This window comes from Dromiciops gliroides, chromosome 2 (assembly GCF_019393635.1).
Source record: "Dromiciops gliroides isolate mDroGli1 chromosome 2, mDroGli1.pri, whole genome shotgun sequence".
Lineage (NCBI taxonomy): Eukaryota > Metazoa > Chordata > Mammalia > Microbiotheria > Microbiotheriidae > Dromiciops > Dromiciops gliroides.
Window position 1 is genome coordinate 566448760 of NC_057862.1, and position 17963 is coordinate 566466722.

The 17963-nt window shown below is 32.8% G+C and overlaps 1 protein-coding gene across 3 annotated transcripts in view; it reads left to right on the forward strand.

The window, feature by feature from the left end:
* TASP1 (taspase 1) overlaps positions 1–17963 on the forward strand; it is a 278215-nt gene that overhangs the window by 22305 nt on the left and 237947 nt on the right. For all 3 annotated transcript variants that reach the window (XM_043983168.1, XM_043983170.1, XM_043983169.1), the window contains one exon: positions 952–1020. In XM_043983168.1, coding sequence (XP_043839103.1) covers positions 952–1020 — 69 coding nt within the window. The remainder of the gene's footprint in view (positions 1–951; positions 1021–17963) is intronic.

Below are 17963 nucleotides of genomic sequence, written 5' to 3' on the forward strand. Positions count from 1 at the left end.
AAATTAAACAAACAGATCTCTTGGTCCCTTCTCATTTATATAGACTGAAGTAATCCTTTTAGAATGTTAAAGACAGACATCTTTTGCTATAATTGAAATCCAGTAAGTAAATTTTGAATACAATAACTACTATTGATTTTACTCTTTTATATATAGGGAGTATATGAAATGGTAAAGATGAAGGTGGGGAGTTGTAACTTTTTGTAATACTACTAAAACTATCTTAGACTTTTTAACTCATGTCTCAAATCAGCATGTATTTGTTTTATGAGTTATATTTTTCTTTGAGGGAAATATAGACTTAAGAAATATACAATATGTGTAGATTATGTTCACTTTTTAGAGAAGTATAGAACTGGAGAATGTTATAGCTGGAGGGGACCTTACAATTATAGCTAAGTTCAATTGCAAAATTGTTATTGCCTTTGATTAGAGAGACATTCATTATAATTCCTATTTTCATAACTTACCATGCTTGCATTTTCAAAAGTAGCCATATCTCTTTCAAATAGATTGTCTATGCTCTTTATTATCTGAAGATATAGTAGCAATAAAATTACTGGCATCCTAATTTTTACCTATAAATGTTTTAGAATTTAAAGAGAGCTATTAAATATGGGATAGAAATATCACATTAAATATTTCGTCATTTTATATCGATTCAATTCATATTGATTCAATTTCATCATATACAGCATGATATAATAGAAAGTACACTGGAGTAAGATTCAGGGAGATTGAATTGGGATTTGATTGGAATCTAATCTCAACTCCACCTCAATGTGTGACCTTGATCTCACAGTTTAAAAAATCATCTGTAAAATGAAGATTAGACTAGCTAATTTCTGAGGTTCCATCCAGCTCTTAAATCTACAAATCTAAATCTTAAGAAAGTGTATATATGTCCTTAAGTCAATTTTTAAATTAAATTGCCACCTATTTTTTCTGCAGGCCATTGAACAACTACAGGCTGGTGCTCTTGCAACAGATGCAGTGACTGCAGCTCTAGTTGAACTAGAGGTATTTTTTTTTAACTTCTTTAAGATATATATGTTTTATTAAAAATTTCTTTCTGTTCTGTATTGCTAAATAACACAGTTATTGTTAGTAAATTATTTAAATAACATTTACCATCAACCTCAAAAGCAAATATTTATAAAACACGCTGAGATCCATGGTATCAGCAGGTTTTTTTCCACTGAGTTTTCTTATTTTTAAAGGATAATTATTTTTTAAAAATTAAAATCTCAACATATATAAAGAATAAAAATTTAAAAATTAATAAAATCTCCAATAAAACCGTTAAATCTGACCTATTTCCATTTTGGTAAAACAAAAAGAAACAAGTAATAATATAACTTATTCGATCCTGTGTTTTCTCCCCCCCAATTATATGATTAATAAAGTTTTGGTGCTGTTTTTTAAAATGTCATCAGAATCATTGTTTCTGGTTTTTCCATGGCAAATAATGCTAGCTTTTGGTTTTCCATAGATACTTTTTAAAAATCATATTAAGGAAAAATCCTATTTTTAAGCTTTTAGTCTTTTAAACACAAATGGTTGTAATATTTTGTTCAAGGCCTTTTTGTAGTTATGGATTATAATATACTTTATATTTTATTAATATTATTTATAACATTTTATTAATATCTAATGTTATCTCCATTTCTCATATATGTATATGCTTACATACACACATATATTCTGCTTTGTTGTGATGAATACATCTTTTATAAACTGAATGTCCCAAAATTTCATCTGATACTTTCCTTTTAGAATCATTATATTGGTTGATAGTTTTCTTTGTTTTTTTTTGTCAGGATTGGGGATCAAAACCATATTTGCTTTATAAAAAAATTGGACAATGTACCCTATATAGAATCAGTCAATTTACATATATGGTCTTGGGCCAATATTTTGGTTGAATCTCATTAATGGTTTATTTGATTTCTCCATATGCAGTGGGATTTATACTTTTCTATTTTCTGTTTTGGATATTTTTATGTATTTTTGTAGACAGTATTCACTTTCTCAAATTATAACCATACAGTTTTGTGTAGGAGTCGCTGGTGACATTTACAATTTCTTTTGCACTTGTCATCTCTCCTTTCTCATTGTCTTTTTTGATACTTTGAACTTTCTCCCCAATTTTGGGGCTTAAATTTGCAAACTATTAATTCATGTTTTGATTTTTCTAAAACAGCATTGGTTTTCATTTATTCATTCTTTTTCATTTTTATGAGTTTCTGCTTTCATTGTTATGATTTATTGCCTCTTGTTTACCTTGGTACATTACTCTGTTAGTTTTCTAATTTCTTTAAATACAGACTTGATTGGATTTTTCTTTTTCTCTCATTAATGTATATATTTAGTGCTATGAATTTGTTTCTGATTACTGCTTTGGTTAGATGCTATAAATTTTTTTATATAGTATTTGTGTTATTATCTTTGAGGTTTTTCTTGTTTTTCTTAATGTTTCTAGATTTTATAATTCAGATATTATTCAGTCAGCAATTAAAAAATTTCCACATATATGTGTATTATGATCATATTATTGTTTAAACTTCCTAGGATTCAGAAATAAAACATTCAAAACATTCTCTTTTAAGGATTCTCTGTTCAAGAATATTATCAATTTTTATGTATGTTCCTTCTATATGTGTTAAAAGTATATATTGGCTTTTCCATTAGGGAATGGCCCATTCTCCCATTCTCACGAGAATGTAAATAAAGACCTTTGATTAAAAAAAAGTATATGTTAAGTATTTTATATCATCTGTCTAATCTGGCTCATTCAGCACTATTCATATCAGTGGCTTTTAATTTATCTATTTATATTCTGATGGTGGTGTGTTAAATTCTAGTATTTTTGATTTTCTATTCCTTCTTGCAAAACTGAACTTATTAAGCTGTAGTTATTTTTAATTACTCTATTGGGAGGGTCATAAAATAAAAACTATTTGCAAAATGAATGTATTTTTTTAGGTCAGGGCTTTTGGCATTTAAGATTTTGTTTTCATCTCTCTAGTTTGAATTATAATAAAGTACTTAGATAAGTTGAATGTTGGGTTTCTTCTTTGGGGGATTTTATGATTTCTTTCTTTTGTGGATTGTTGTTTGATTTTTATAGTTGTAAGAAATTTTCCTCTCTGGTTCCTTGACATGGAATTGAATTCTTCATATTTTTTATGATTCCTTAATTCTGAAGTTTCTTTTCCTTGATGTCTTCCAAATCCAGTTGTTATTTTCTTTTTTCTTTTTTTTTTTAGTGAGGCAATTGGGGTTAAGTGACTTGCCTAGGGTCATACAGCTAGTAAGTGTTAAGTGTCTGAGGCCGGATTTGAACTCAGGTACTCCTGACTCCAGGGCCGATGCTCTATCCACTGCACCACCTAGCTGCCCCTCCAGTTGTTATTTTCATAGCTTCTTTTTTCAGATTGTGTTTTGCCACTGTCTTCTGTTTTGATATTACTGCCTTTCATTGCATTTTTTAATCATTTCAGTTTCTATGTATTTTCCATTTTGCTGAGTGTTGTCATCATCTCTTCCCTTGATTATATTTTACACATGTTCTCACTCCTTTAAGTCCTTAAGCATGTCCCATATCTATTTAATTGTATCTTTTGGATTTTCTTCTTGTTGTTGCTACTTTTGATTTTTTTATTTACCTTTTTTATTCTTTTTCTCCTTTTTTGATATCATACTAAAACTTATTTCTGATTTCTCTTCCATTTGCTTATTGACTTTTTTTGTGAATTTTCATTTGCTTATGAGAATTCCTAGCAAATTTATTATTATTATTAATTTTCTGTTACTTTTGAGGGAGATCATAAGAAAGCCCCTTTGGGACCTCTTATATTAGAGTCTCTATAAGTAGTTTTCCTGCCAATTTAATATAGATAAATTACTTTATTACCCTGTGCAAGAGTATTACATGAAAAAGTTGGCGACCTGTAATCATTTATTTACATTTTTCATAACTAAATTTCCACAATAATTTCAACCTCAAGATTCTTCTAGCTGTTCATTATGTAGGATCTTTTGTTAGTGTTATTGTTTTGTAGTGTGGGGATACAGGAATAACCAGGTAATGGGACCAGAAATTTTAAACGAATGCAAAGTTTATTGAGTATTCCCAAAGAGGGTGACTTGGTCAAGTAGAGTCACAAAGTTTAGGGAGGGAGCAGATTTTTACAAGCAGCCTTGGTGAACAGGTGAGGGATGGAATGGAGTGGGGATGGGGGAATCTAGTGCTGATTGGAAGTAGTGCTATTCCTAGGGCTCTGTGGCAAATCTTAAGTCATACTTATTTATCTAATTAATCCAGCTCATTTTCAGAATCAAGGGGCAAAACAGGACATGTTGACACCTTGTTCCAGGGTAATTTCAAACAGGAAGTGAGTCAGGAGGTATAATGGAGGTGAGAGGGTCATTAGCAGGTGATAGGATGATAGGGTCAGGACCCACAGAAGTACTCATACATTACTGTGGAGGTTTGGGAAGTTGACAGTTATCTCTCTACACTCCAAAGGTTGGTGATCCAGCTCTATCTATAATCTTAGTAGTCAGTTTTCTCAAGTGTATTGTGGTCCTTGGGAAACTGATGTGTTTCCCAAATTAAAAAAAATTAACATGTATTAGCCATTTTAATAATTTACAATAAAAAATATTTTACAGTGGTGTAATTTGGGAAACCAAAGTAAGATTAGGTCATTGTTTGCCTATGGGGATAAGATAGGTCTGCTGAAGTTAGCTGGATCAATCTATTGATTGCCAGGAAAAGATAGCTGCATTTTTCTAAAATCTTCTCTCATTCAGTGTTCTGAAGTGTCTTTTTTATTATTACATCAGAATGAGAAGTCTAATAGACTTTTAAAATATGTGCCCTTAACATCATATATCATTGACCTTTTTAAAAAAAATTATTTTTTTTCCCATTACATATAAATATCATTGACCTTTTAAATTAAATAAAATAAAATAGGTTCATAGTAGTTGTTAATCTTGTACCTAGTACCTGAAGTTGTCACCCAAGGTGGATCTACAGTCACCTGCCACAATGACTATTTACTCTTTTTTTTTTTTTAAGTGAGGCAATTGGGGTTAAGTGACTTGCCCAGGGTCACACAGCTAGTAAGTGTTAAGTGTCTGAGGCCAAATTTGAACTCAGGTACTTCTGACTCCAGGGCCGGTGCTCTATCCACTGCGCCATCTAGCTGCCCCAACTATTTACTCTTATGAGTAAAGTGCTTTGAGAATGAAAAGCGTGATATATATATCATACTAAATAAATATTAACTATTTTTATAGTATCTAGAAAAGGTTATTTTGTGGTATGTGTAAAAGAAATATAATAAGAAAGAATATTGATGTAAACATCAAATCTTTTTTAAAGCATGTACATCAATAATTTGAGCAAGGTGACCATTAAGCCCTCATTTTTTGGGTACTCTACAGTAATGTTTGGTATAATATACTTATGTACTTCAGTGTTAATTAAATCAGCATGGATTGGAGAAAGAATTTAATCAAAAAAGGCTGGTTGTAGGATTCTATAATTTTAAAAAATGATTATGTAGTCAAGTATTGTTTAAAAATCTTAGAATGCCTTCAATTTTCTTAAATTGTATTTTGGATTATATGTTGGATATACCATATTTTTTGAGTGATGAAACCTATATTTTATTGGTGTATATAGTGCTTAAAAGCAAGTAAAAATATTGATCATTTAGGAAAATCAGTTTTTCATGAGTAGGTAGATTTTTCAGTATCTGACACCACCTTCTGTAAATAAATGGGTGGTTAATGCATTTTAAAAAGTGGAATTTATAGTATTGAATTCAGAATTTTTCTGTGTTAAAGGTGTGGTATAATTTTTTTTTCTTTTTACTGGACTTACTATTCTATTGCAGTAGGGAAATGGATGAAGATTCTACCAATCCAGATCAGGTTACTTACTATACTTAATTAGGAAAAATCATAAAGGAATAGTTTTTATCATATTCTTGCATGAGTGGATGTGGTTCAGTCATTTTTTTTTAATTTTTAATTTTAGACTTTGTAAGATTTCTATTATTAATTACTTTTTGAGAGACATTGTGGCCTGCTGGATAGAAAGTTAACTTTGAAGCCCAGAAGGCCTTGCTTCAGGTCTCTGACATATTGGCAAGTCATTTAACTTCTTCATAATCTGGGCAGCTGTGATGGGTAAAACTAAATGTGTGTGGTCACCCTACCTGCCTCCTGTGTGGGGAAAGCTAACTAGGACAACAGTTTAACAGTTTAGGTATTAAACATTTATTAAAATATATTAGAGGTTAACAAAGAGAGAACAAGTTATCTCTGAAAGAATAGGAAAACCCTAACTACCCTCCAGGAACGATCAGAACTTAACCCCTCATGAGGTTCCAACCACCAATTCTCTAAACCAACTGACTAAACCAACTGCCTCACACACTGCTTCAAGCTGATTGGGCGAGAATGGTCTCATGTTGATGTGAGGTAACTTTGGGACACTGAACCTTAGAAAGGGCAACCCAGGCTTTCACAGCAGGGGGCCTCTAGTAATAATATTCTCACACAACTCTCTGTGTTGAGGAAATTTACTCATCTTAGTATTTGCTTTTTTTAGTGAATTCATAGATCTATTCCAGTCTTTTAAGGCTTCATATTTGGGGCAGCTAGGTGGTGCAGTGGATAAAGCACCGGCCCTGGATTCAGGAGTACCTGAGTTCAAATCCGGCCTCAGACACTTGATACTTACTAGCTGTATGACCCTGGGCAAGTTACTTAACCCCCATTGTCCCGCAAAAAACAAAAAAACAAAAAAAACAAAAAAAACAAAAACAAAAACAAAAAAAGCTTCATATTTGTACTTTAAAAGATTTGTATTTGTTTGATAACTTAAAAGCTAAGTCTTTCCCTATACTGATTGGAAAATTGCCCCCAAATCACAAGAAATTATCTCAAAAAATTGTTTATAAGCTGCCACCTGAAGTTCTTTTAATTTTATGTAATTTTTTATGCCATTCTCATTTAAAAGGTAGCAACCAAAAGTTTCCAGTTGCTTTAAAAGTACACCAACAAAAGTCTTGCAAAAATTTTGAGTAGAAAGAATATTAACTTTTTGAGCTTTCTGACTGTAAAAGAGTATACATCTACATTTTTATTTGTATCCTACAGTATACTAAAGTTTTTTTTGAAGAAAAACAAGCATTGACCCAGTAACTCGATTTTCTGCATTAGTGTGCTATTAACTTCTTGTTTTGAGCAATTTGTGTATTTTTTTATAGTTAATTATCAATTATCCATGCAAATGGAGATGTACAATCAAATGTTTTATTTAGCTTTGGAATGCATTCATAATTTTTTAAAAATTAAAATTTTATATCTCTACTGTTTTGATGCTTCATCTAAGCATCAAAGGCTTTATTAGTAGAACACATGCAATGGTATGTGTTTTAAACCTAGTTTGTCCTAGGACCAGCCTTCTTAAGTTTAGAAAGCTTCATTATGTGAAGGTTTGGCACCAGTTGATAAATTATTTTCAGTGTGAAAACTCTTGAACATCTCTTAAGGTTTGAAGGTATTGTGATCCATGAAGTACCCTCCTGTGAAGTACTCACAGTGATGAAATCATGTTTCCTTAAAAGTACTGAAGAATAATTTTTTAACTCGTCCTGTTAAGTTTTTCTTTTCTTTTCATCAGAATTATTTTGCAATCCTTGAGCATGAGAATATAGGATTGCAAAATTACCTAAAGTAATCTATAAAATATATACCTAAATGACCCAGAATTTGAGCCTATGAGATGTCTTTGATTTATTGAGGACAGGACTGTTTATTATTGACTTTGTATTCTCAGCACCTTGCACTGTACTTGGTGCAATTGTTGCACCAATCAATGGAGGATGGAATAGGAACAAAAGAATAGGAACTAGGAAACGAGAATAGGAGAGAGAAAAGGAAAATAGCTTTTCAAGGGCATCTCTGATGATATGTGCACCAAGGTGGTACTTTGTACCACTTAGAAATATCAGTGCTGAGACCACAGAAGTTCTGACCTCTCATTATCTTTACTTTGAAACCACTACCTTGTAGCTGTATCATACTAAGAACCTTCCCTTACCACCTAGACACCAGAGGGGGCAGTTTATCAGTTTCATTAAAGGAATAATCAACTAGCAAATTTTTTGTAGGGTGTGGGAGAGAATGTTTCTACTAGTCACCATTCTATCTTATTGGATAGTATATATCTTAGTGTTAAGAAGAAAGGAATTTAGTTCTGACTTAATTGTATTTATCATCAATATTTACAATCTGAAAAGAGGTAAAAAGCTTAGATTTTATGTTTCAGTGGCTTATTCCAAAATCAACTGAACTTACTGTTGTTTTACTTTCTCCCTTTTTAAAAAAGTAATTTATTCCTGAAAGATCTTTGCTAAAGTTACTTCTGTAGTTGTTGAGAAATTGAACTCTGTTCATAGTTGGGTATAGTATATAATTTAACTCTAAACAAAACAAAACAAAGCAAAAACAACTCCCCTCAAATAAAAACCCAATCCAGGAAATTAATTATGTGAGAAGATACAGGAACATATTTGGTTTTTGTGTGTGTGTGTGTGTGTGTGTGTGTGTGTGTGTGTGTGTGTGTGTGTGTGTGTTTGCGGGGCAATGAGGGTTAAGTGACTTACCCAGGGTCACACAGCTAGGATCTGAACTCAGGTCCTCCTGAATCCAGGACCAGTGCTTCATCCACTGCGCCACCTAGCTGCCCCCACAGGTACATATTTGGGCAAATTTTCTTGGTCTTCCTTCAAATATTTATTTGGGAAATAACAGTGTTTGATTCTCAAAAATGCATTTTGAGAGTTTGGCATATTTTATTTCTTTGATTTTTAACTTATTTTCAGGAAAATGGGTTGATCTGGATGAAACATGGTGTTATTTTTGAGACAAATTCTTAAGGTGGAAATAGTATGTTTTTATGAAGTCTGGTTCATATTGATTTTCAAGCCATTTGTATATGTTGAAAACCCTTTTGGGGTCTGTTTTCAGATGTATAAGATTTAGGTTAAAAGAATGTAGTGAAGTATGGAAGTATATATACTGAGTGTTTTTGCTGTTTTGGAATGAAGAGAAGAGTAAGGTAACTTTACTCTTTGAGGTCAATTTTGGTCAATCAAGAATGAGTTGAAAAAATTTAGCATTTCTGCCAAAAGAAATTCAATGTTACCTTAAGCAGCCACTTAATCTCTCATGATCTCAATTTTCTAGTTTCAAAAATGAGTTGGATGGACTACTGTGATCTAAGAACCATTTTAGCTCTAAATCCATAATCTTATTAAAGCAACTAGCAACAAACATTTATTAAGCTTTTAATATGTTTCAGGCAGTGTGCTAAGCACTGGGGCTATATGTCTGTGTGTGTCTATACACACACACACACACACACACACATCCACACACATCCACATGCCAAAAGTAAAGACAATCCATACCCTCAAGGAACTTACATTCTAATGGGGGAGGATAACACATAAAAGGGAACTGAAAAGCTGGGGTGGGATGCAGGGCCTGAGGGCCAGGGAATAGGAATACCCACTCAGGGGTATAGTGTGGAAATTTAGAAAGTCAGAAGTAGAGACAAGAGGGGAATGAAGATTGGCTGGACCCTCCCCAAAATGGGAAGTCCTGAGAGGAACTCACCAATGGTCAGGTATGGCTGAGAGATGTTCAAGGGTGAAAACATTGCAGAGGTAGATGCATATTCCAAGGTGTGGAGGCCCCAGATACTGAGGGAATTTCAAGGGTGAGAGGTAGCTAAAGCATATTGCAAAAGTCAGTGCCAGTTTGGTTTATAAGAGGATTGATAATATTTTCTATGAACAAGGGAAATGTAAATATTTAGGACCTGGTTGACCACAATAACGCTTAAAGTTTATTTTTTTAAGTTTGAGAGATTTCAATTTATTTCAGTGTGGAGGGAATATCCTTTATTAACAAAATATCAGATCCTTGAAGTCTTGCCAGTTAACTATATTAACTTAGGAACTGTAAGAAAGAAGTTTAATTCATTATGTACATTTTCATGCAGTAGATATCGTGGAATAGGGAAAAGAATAAAACACATCTACATTATTAGATTTTAATTTGCTATATCTGAGTGAATATTGCTATACATTAATACCACCCCAACTCCCTTTTCTTAAGGCAAGAAATTCTGGATGGCTTCATCTTCACAGCACTGTCAGTGTTGAGTTCTAGCTGTAGCCTCTGTCCATGGCCTCTTTTATGACATTTGAATCAAAACTTACATTTATATAATAATGTATTTTGCTGTGTACTTTGTAAGCAATTATTTTACCATAGCTACTTTTGTAGGCTTCTTAGAATGGTTAAGCCCAAAAGCTGTTGACATGTTTCCTTCTCTATGTTCTGTGCACATTTGAAATGATAATATTAAATACCTATAGGCCAAAATGTTGATGTCATTTAAGACTTCATGTTGGAAGCAATGGAACTTTAAATGCTTTCTTTCCCAATGACTTGTTTTCAGTTCATTTTTTCTGCTCCCCCAGTTGCATGTCTCCCTCCCCCTTCATGGTCATGTTACAAGGCTTTGGTTGAGGTGCTTTGCTATAAAGTAGTTGGCATCCTTAAGACTTCTTCATAATTGGGAGGTTTCTAAATTATTTCATTTTGGTAATTGACTCAAAAGATGCCAATGATTTTTTTAAACATTTTTTTTGATTTTGTTTTTGTTTTTGGTGGGGCAATGGGGGTTAAGTGACTTGCCCAGGGTGACACAGCTAGTAAGTGTCAAGTGTCCGAGGCCGGATTTGAACTCAGGTACTCCTGAATCCAGGGCCGGTGCTTTATCCACTGTGCCACCTAGCTGCCCCGATGCCAATGATTTTTTGCATCATGTTCTTATTTCTAGAAATTCATATTTTCATTAATAAGACTAGTTTGATGTTTCAGTTCTCTGCCTGATCATTATAGCTTCTAATATATTGCAGTGACAGCTTGATACATTTATCTCATGTACACAAGTACCCATGTACCAAATGTAGTTGGTAAGTCTAATTTTAGACCTACCACCCTTGATGATTTCTTTTTTTCTCTTCTGTTTATATCTTATTCTTTGAATTGGGTGGTCTGTTTCTTTATGTTTGTGACATAAGAGTTTTTATCCTTTTTCTTTTGTAATATTTCCTTTGTTTTAATTTTGTGTTAGCTCTAATTTTTTGGAATGATTTAAAAAAACAACTTATCATTAGTTATTCCAGTTAACAACCCTGTTTTCCATGTTCATTTGGCAGCAGTTCAGCTATAGTTTTTCTGTGTATTATAGCTGTTTACAGTCTTTATGTTTCTCTGCATTTTTTGTTTTATTTTTTGAGGTATACATATATAGTTACACTTCATGGAGTTGCATCTAGCCAAGTACCCATGTTTCTGTTATGAAGAGGCAGCGAAAATCACTTCTCCCAATAAATTCAACCTTCTGATCAAGAGAAATGTATTCTGAAGATCTGTATGTAGAGGAAAGGGAACACATTTACTTGTTCTGCTGCTAGTGTATTGATTTAATTAGAAGACAGGCTGTGAGTGAACATTTGCAGAAAAAGAAGCACCAGAACCCAGTTAGTCTGGGATAGTAAAAGTGAGTTACACTCTTTTTAAAACACATTTTTTAATACGGATGCTGATTCATTCCTTGAGTATTATTCAGCAGTTTGTAACTTACTGTGTGTATTTACACATTGGTTAAATATGTTCTTTTTTACAATTCTCTAGAACATGGAGCTTAGCACAGAAATTATCTGCTTGTCAGAAAAGCAGTCTCTTTTTTTTATTTGGCTTTTTAAAAACATATTTATTAAAAAACACAAAACAAATATATTTCTTGAGCAAATTTGTTTTTAAGGAGGATTTTTTTGTTGCAATATGATTCCCTACCATCATCTAAGTCTAAATACATATTAGTTCAAAACCACTGCAAAATAAGTAATTACTTTAGAATCTTCTGAGAAGATCTAGAGTTAACATTATTCAAGTGTCTATTCTAAATGAGTGGCATAAATATTACAAAATACTTGAAACTATTGTATCTGCCAATGAGCTTGTTTTCATTCAGGGTGAGTTATTTCCATGAAGCATTTCGCTTTATGTTCAAATTGTCTTGTGACTTAAACATTTCCATATCAAATTTATGTATGACATTTTAGAATGAGTTAAAATTTATCCACATACATTGTAATGGGTGGCACTAGTTATAATTTTGTTGTTATTGTATGGAATCAATTCAGTCCCATGAACACTTGATTAAAACTTATTCTCATTTATTATATTAAGGTAATAGTAAACAAAGGGAATTTTAATTTATGTTTATGTTATAAATCCAGGAAAATAGGATAACTTTGCAATATCGGTTTTTGAGAGTTCAAACTTTTAACATAATAGTAAGTCTCTAAATTAAGATTTTAAATGTAGAGTGAAATAACATGGTTTTAGTGTTCAAATTGAAGTAATATTTTATGATTAAAGCTTTTTCCATCTCTTAACTTCTTCCTTAGGCCTATACAGATTCTGGAAAGGGATATAGAAGAATATAATTAAAAAAAAAAGTTTTCTACTAAGGATATGCCCTTAGTAATAAAAATGTATTCAAAGCATAGTGAAATATTATACTGTAGAATGCCCATAAGTGTGCTTATTTCTTGTCTTTATTTATGACACACATACACAGAGCATCAGTACTGAAAACCCTGTCAGAAAAACATGCAGAATTTCTGCAGTTGTTCACATTTTCCTTTCTTTTGGAGTATGCCTGGATATAGCATTAAAAATATTCTCTGGGGGCTTGGAAGTAAATTTGAAGAAGCATAATCAATTATACACTGAAATCAGTAACTGAAAAATCACTGAATATTAAGTACATCCTTTTGATAGATAGTTTAAATGGGTGCAATTCTGTGGTTTGCTAGTTTCTCTTTGAGTGATATTTCTGTTTTCTAGTCAAAGCGGTCATAAGAGATAATTATTTAAATTGAAGGGAAGTGTGAGTGGATGCCAAATTTGGCAATAGTAGTGAAACTGCTACATTTGTCTTTTCTATTGTAGCTCATGTGGAAAGGACAATTTCAGGTACTGTATGTGCTAACCTCTTCCTGAACATTGTAAAGAATCCAACAAAAACAAACTTAAAAACTATTTCCGATGTGCAAGTCTAGCCAAGCCATTATTTTCTTTTAGAGATTTGCATTGTTTGACAAGTAACTCTTTGTTCTGCAATTTTGTGGCTTTCAATAAAAAGCACTAAAATAAAGGCTATTGCTCTGATGTTTTTTTTTTGTTTAATTATATTATTTATTTGTAAACTAGGAAGATTAATAATAGGAGTGGGGTGTGATTGCAGATTGCAATGTTTTTTCATTAAAACTATTTTTAGTAGTAAATTAAATGCAAATATGTTTCCATTTGTATAAGGATTTTCTGTGCCAGATCAACAAAAGCTCTAATGAATGTATACTGACATTTGTTCCATCTCTTTTTTGTTGCAGTTTCCAGAACAGACTTGTGAACTTTAGAAAGATCATAGGAAATTTGTAATTGACATAATAATATGTGAAGTTGTGCTTCTTATGTAGCATTTCATTTTTGTGTAACGGAATATTTTTAAAAGTTCTGTTATGGATGCTAAAATGTGACATTTAGTGAATTACTTTATTAGGGTAGCATTAGAATTTTAAAAATGCAATGCAAACAAATGCTTGCTAAAGCTAGGTTCAAGATAGCTGAAATATTGTTTTAACACATGTTAAAAGTAGGACTGACTATTTGGCTAGATTTCATTCTGGACTGTCTAAGTTGAGTAATTTCTAAAGGCATTCCAACTTTGATCAACCACAGCAAGAAATTTTAGCATGCTTGTGATGTGCCAACGCATCTGTAAATGTGTCCTGAGGTAGAGGAAAGGTAGAGAAGCCAAAAAAGAAAGCAAACTTGCTGTATAGTTAAGGAGCAATTATAGAGTGAAAATGGAAAGTGTTTTGTTTCCCTAGGAACTCTTTTAGATAATTGTTGAGCTTCTGATGTCTAAAATAACCTCTGTAATTCTTTCTTCATAAATGAAAGTTGCTTCATTTGGGTCTGGAAAAACATTTATGTTTTATGGCCAACTCAAGTGATACTGGTTGGGCAGAATTTGTTAGATTCTTTACTTTCTTGCTCCTTTTCCATATGATGCTATGTGGTTAAAAGTCTGAGTATGATAGTTTAATTCTTTAAAATAAGTGTCATAATTGCTTAAGATGAAGATTTACATGAAAATATTTTTATATATTTGTAAGTTTCTCAGGGATAGGACAATATTGTAGGAGTAAGTTTGTTTTGTTGGTTTTTTGTTTTTTAACTACAATGATATGTACAGCCAGAATAAAAATTTTTTTTGGTCATAGTTTTCAAGGGCAAACATAAACAAATAGCTGCTGGTTTCTTCACTCTTATGCATGAATTTAAGATTATTTATCAGGATAATTTCCACTGTGCTACTTTGGAAACTGATTTTTCCTGTGCACATTTACTGACTCATAATTCTTTGAAATAATGTAGCTATAACTTCCCTAAAGATTTTCAAAGAACAAGTTTTAAATAAAGCTTGCTTGGAAACTGAAGGCTAAACAGTGTGAGCTGTACTAGATAGATTCTTTCTTACTTTGTATTGTATAATTTCATAAGTCATACTGTTTTCCAGTTATGTGTCTTCTAAATTTCTCATTGGGCTTTTGTTTCTTGTACATATTTGAGTATGTGTATTTGAATATATGTTGATTTTCCATCTTATACATCTTTATGGTATACTTGTTTATTGTTTTAGTAGAATGTCAGTTCCTTAAGGCCAGGGACTATTTTGTTTTTTTCTTTGCTCTGTAAAGGCTAAAATTCTAGCTAGTCTGTCTAAAATATCTAATGAGTGGTCGCCAATAAATTATAAGCTCTAGCAAGAGTTAGACTTTTAAGCATTTATTAAGGAGAATAAGAATTTGGTGAAGAGAAAGAGAAAGGTCTAGATTCATCTATCTATTAAAGGGAGAGAGCATTCCTAGCTCTGCTCTCCGCCAGAGTCCCCAGGAAAGAGCCCCAGTCAGAGGCTCCCCCCTTCTTCCTCCCACAAGCAGACATCACTTCCTGACGCCAAAGAAAAGACTCCTGGTCTTGCCTTCAAAGACCTTCAACCTCATGGCAGAGCTTTTATACAATAAGTCTCCAGCAGGTGGCGTCATTGCAATCGTTACAGCTCACATCTTGTGGTAGTCTACTATAGTGGATAGATAGATGGTTTTAGAGTGTAGAAGACTTGGATTTTATTTGTATTGGCTTTGTGATACTGAGCCAAGTCATTTGATATATCTGTCAGTGTGCCAGCTAACTCTTTAAATATATAGATTGCAGAACAATTGCTGATCTGCATTGGTAGAGGGGGCTTCCTTACTGGAGTTCCTTATACCAATTAAGTTATTGGTCTTACTCCTCCCTCATCCAATGTCTGGCACCGTGGTTTGTACATGGGAGATGCTTAATAAATATATGTTGAGTTGAATTGAATTACATTAGATTGTAAATATTGAGCTATGTAAAAATGGTAATATAGCAGACAATAATAAGTAGGCATACATAACTGTAACTTCACACTACTCTTTATTTATTATTGTGATTTGGACATCTCTATTGACAGTGCCCTCAATTATTTACTCTATTGTAGAACAGATGTAGCACAGATAAATAAAAACATTTAAAACCAGATCTTCTTTAAAAAAGTTCTAGCAGCTCTTTTTTGTGGTAACCAAGAATTGGAAATGGAGGGGATGCCTGTCAATTGGGGAATGGCTGAACAAACTGTGGTATATGATTGTGATGGAATATTGTGCTATAAGAAATGACAAGCAGGATGATTTCAGAAAAACCTGGACTTACATTAACCGATACAAAGTGAAATGATCCGAATGAGGACTACATTGTACACAGTCACAATAATATTGTACGATGAAGAACTGTGAATGGTACCTATTCTCAGCAGTACAGTGATGCAAGGCAATCTCGAAAGACTCATGATGAAGCATAGTGTCTGCCTCTACAGAAAGAACTGATATTGTCTGAATACAGACTCAAGCTTGCTATTTTTCACTTTTTTCATCCTTTTTTTTTGTTTGTCTTCTTGTAAAAATGACTAATATGGAAATTTTTTAAACATGATTGATTGTTTACCATCTTAGAGAGGGGTGAGGGGAGGGAGAGAGCAATAGAACTCAAAACTTAAAACAATTTTTTAAACATTTGAGTTTTTTTAACATGTAATTAGGAAAAATAAAACTTTATTTAAAAATTATATTTTCAAAAAAACCCCTTTACATTATCTAGTGGCCTACACCTTCTTCTCATTGAATCTTTTACTGGACCTGAGAAAGGGCCATAAAATTGATTTGAGCCTTTTACAGCATTCCCTGCTGTCTCAATAATTAGAGGCGCTAATGAGCAGTGAAATGGCAACAAGATAGGCCACTAGAGGGAGGAGGTTAAAGGGCCAGGGCTTGGTTAATCTAATTGTGACTCAGAAATATTGGCTATTCAAGAGTGGGTGTTCTTATCCTTTTTATGTCATGTACCCATTTGGTGAAACCTATGGACACCTTTTCAGAATATTTTAAAATAATTAAGGGAAATGTTAAATTTCAATTAGAAGTTAGTGACTATAAAGATATTTTTTTCCTATCTAAGTTTGGGGCCCCCCTGAAATATGTTAAGATCCCTTGTTTTAGTTCCCAGGTATTATCATATTACTTTTCTTATCCTAGAAATTCTTTCCCTTTAAGTTTTATCTACCTAGCTGCCAACATTGCTCCAAAATTCAGTATTTCCTATACATGCTTATGGCCATAGCTCCCAATGCATTGATTAGTAACATGGCTTTAAGATGAGCATCCTGGGCACATAGAACCAACGCTCAGTTGTCCAGGAGCAATTTATTTAGTTTGTAGAATAAATAAGCTGTTTGCCCTTCTTTTAGTTGTTTCTCCTTTGTAGTATTTCATTGCTCATTAACTCCAGAATTTTTAGTGTTTTCTTCTTCTAAGACACAGGTGACTACTATTTGTGTCTCAAACTTCCAAGTTCCTAAGAGTGTAGTTTAATAGTTATTTTGGGTAAAGGAAATTTTTTTTAAGTGTATATTTAAGGTACATATATCAATGAAAGATTGGGTGAAGTTGTGTATGTTGATGATGACAATCAAGGTAAATGACTTTACCTATGTTTTTGCCAGGATACCATTAGCTTTCATTTTTGACTGGCAGCACTGCCTTTCCCCTCCCACCCCTCCCCCAACCAAATGCTATGGTATATTTTAAGAATAAAGTGCATTTGTATTTCATCTTGGAGAAATGTAGGAGTGTTGCTGATTCTTCCTGCTTTGATCCCCTAGGGTGCATTTCACTTCTTACTAGAGGAGGTAAATTGTTAAGGTATAGAAGATAGGTCTAAATGCAATATAGTATAGGCAGTGTCCAGCTTTTGTATTTATGGACATAAGAATGGTCTACCTGCTATCCTTAATATTCAATATGAATAATAATGAAAGTATTTTGTTAAATTATTATTTCTGGGATTTTTGCCAGGGAGTTAGTACTTGATATAATCTATCTCTGCTAGCATTTATGGCACTTGGTTGTTTGGCACTGTAAGGGGAAAAATTCTTGCTATACTATCTAAAATCTAATGAGTGGTCACCAATAAATTATAATTTTTAGCAAGAGTTTAGACTTTTAAACATTTATTAAGGAGAATAAGAATTTGGTAAAGAGAGAGAGAAAGGCCTAGATTCATCTATCTATCTCGGGGAGCTACAGTTCTTCTGCTCCGCTCTCTACGAAAGTCATAGCAAAAAAAGAGCGAGGGAGCCA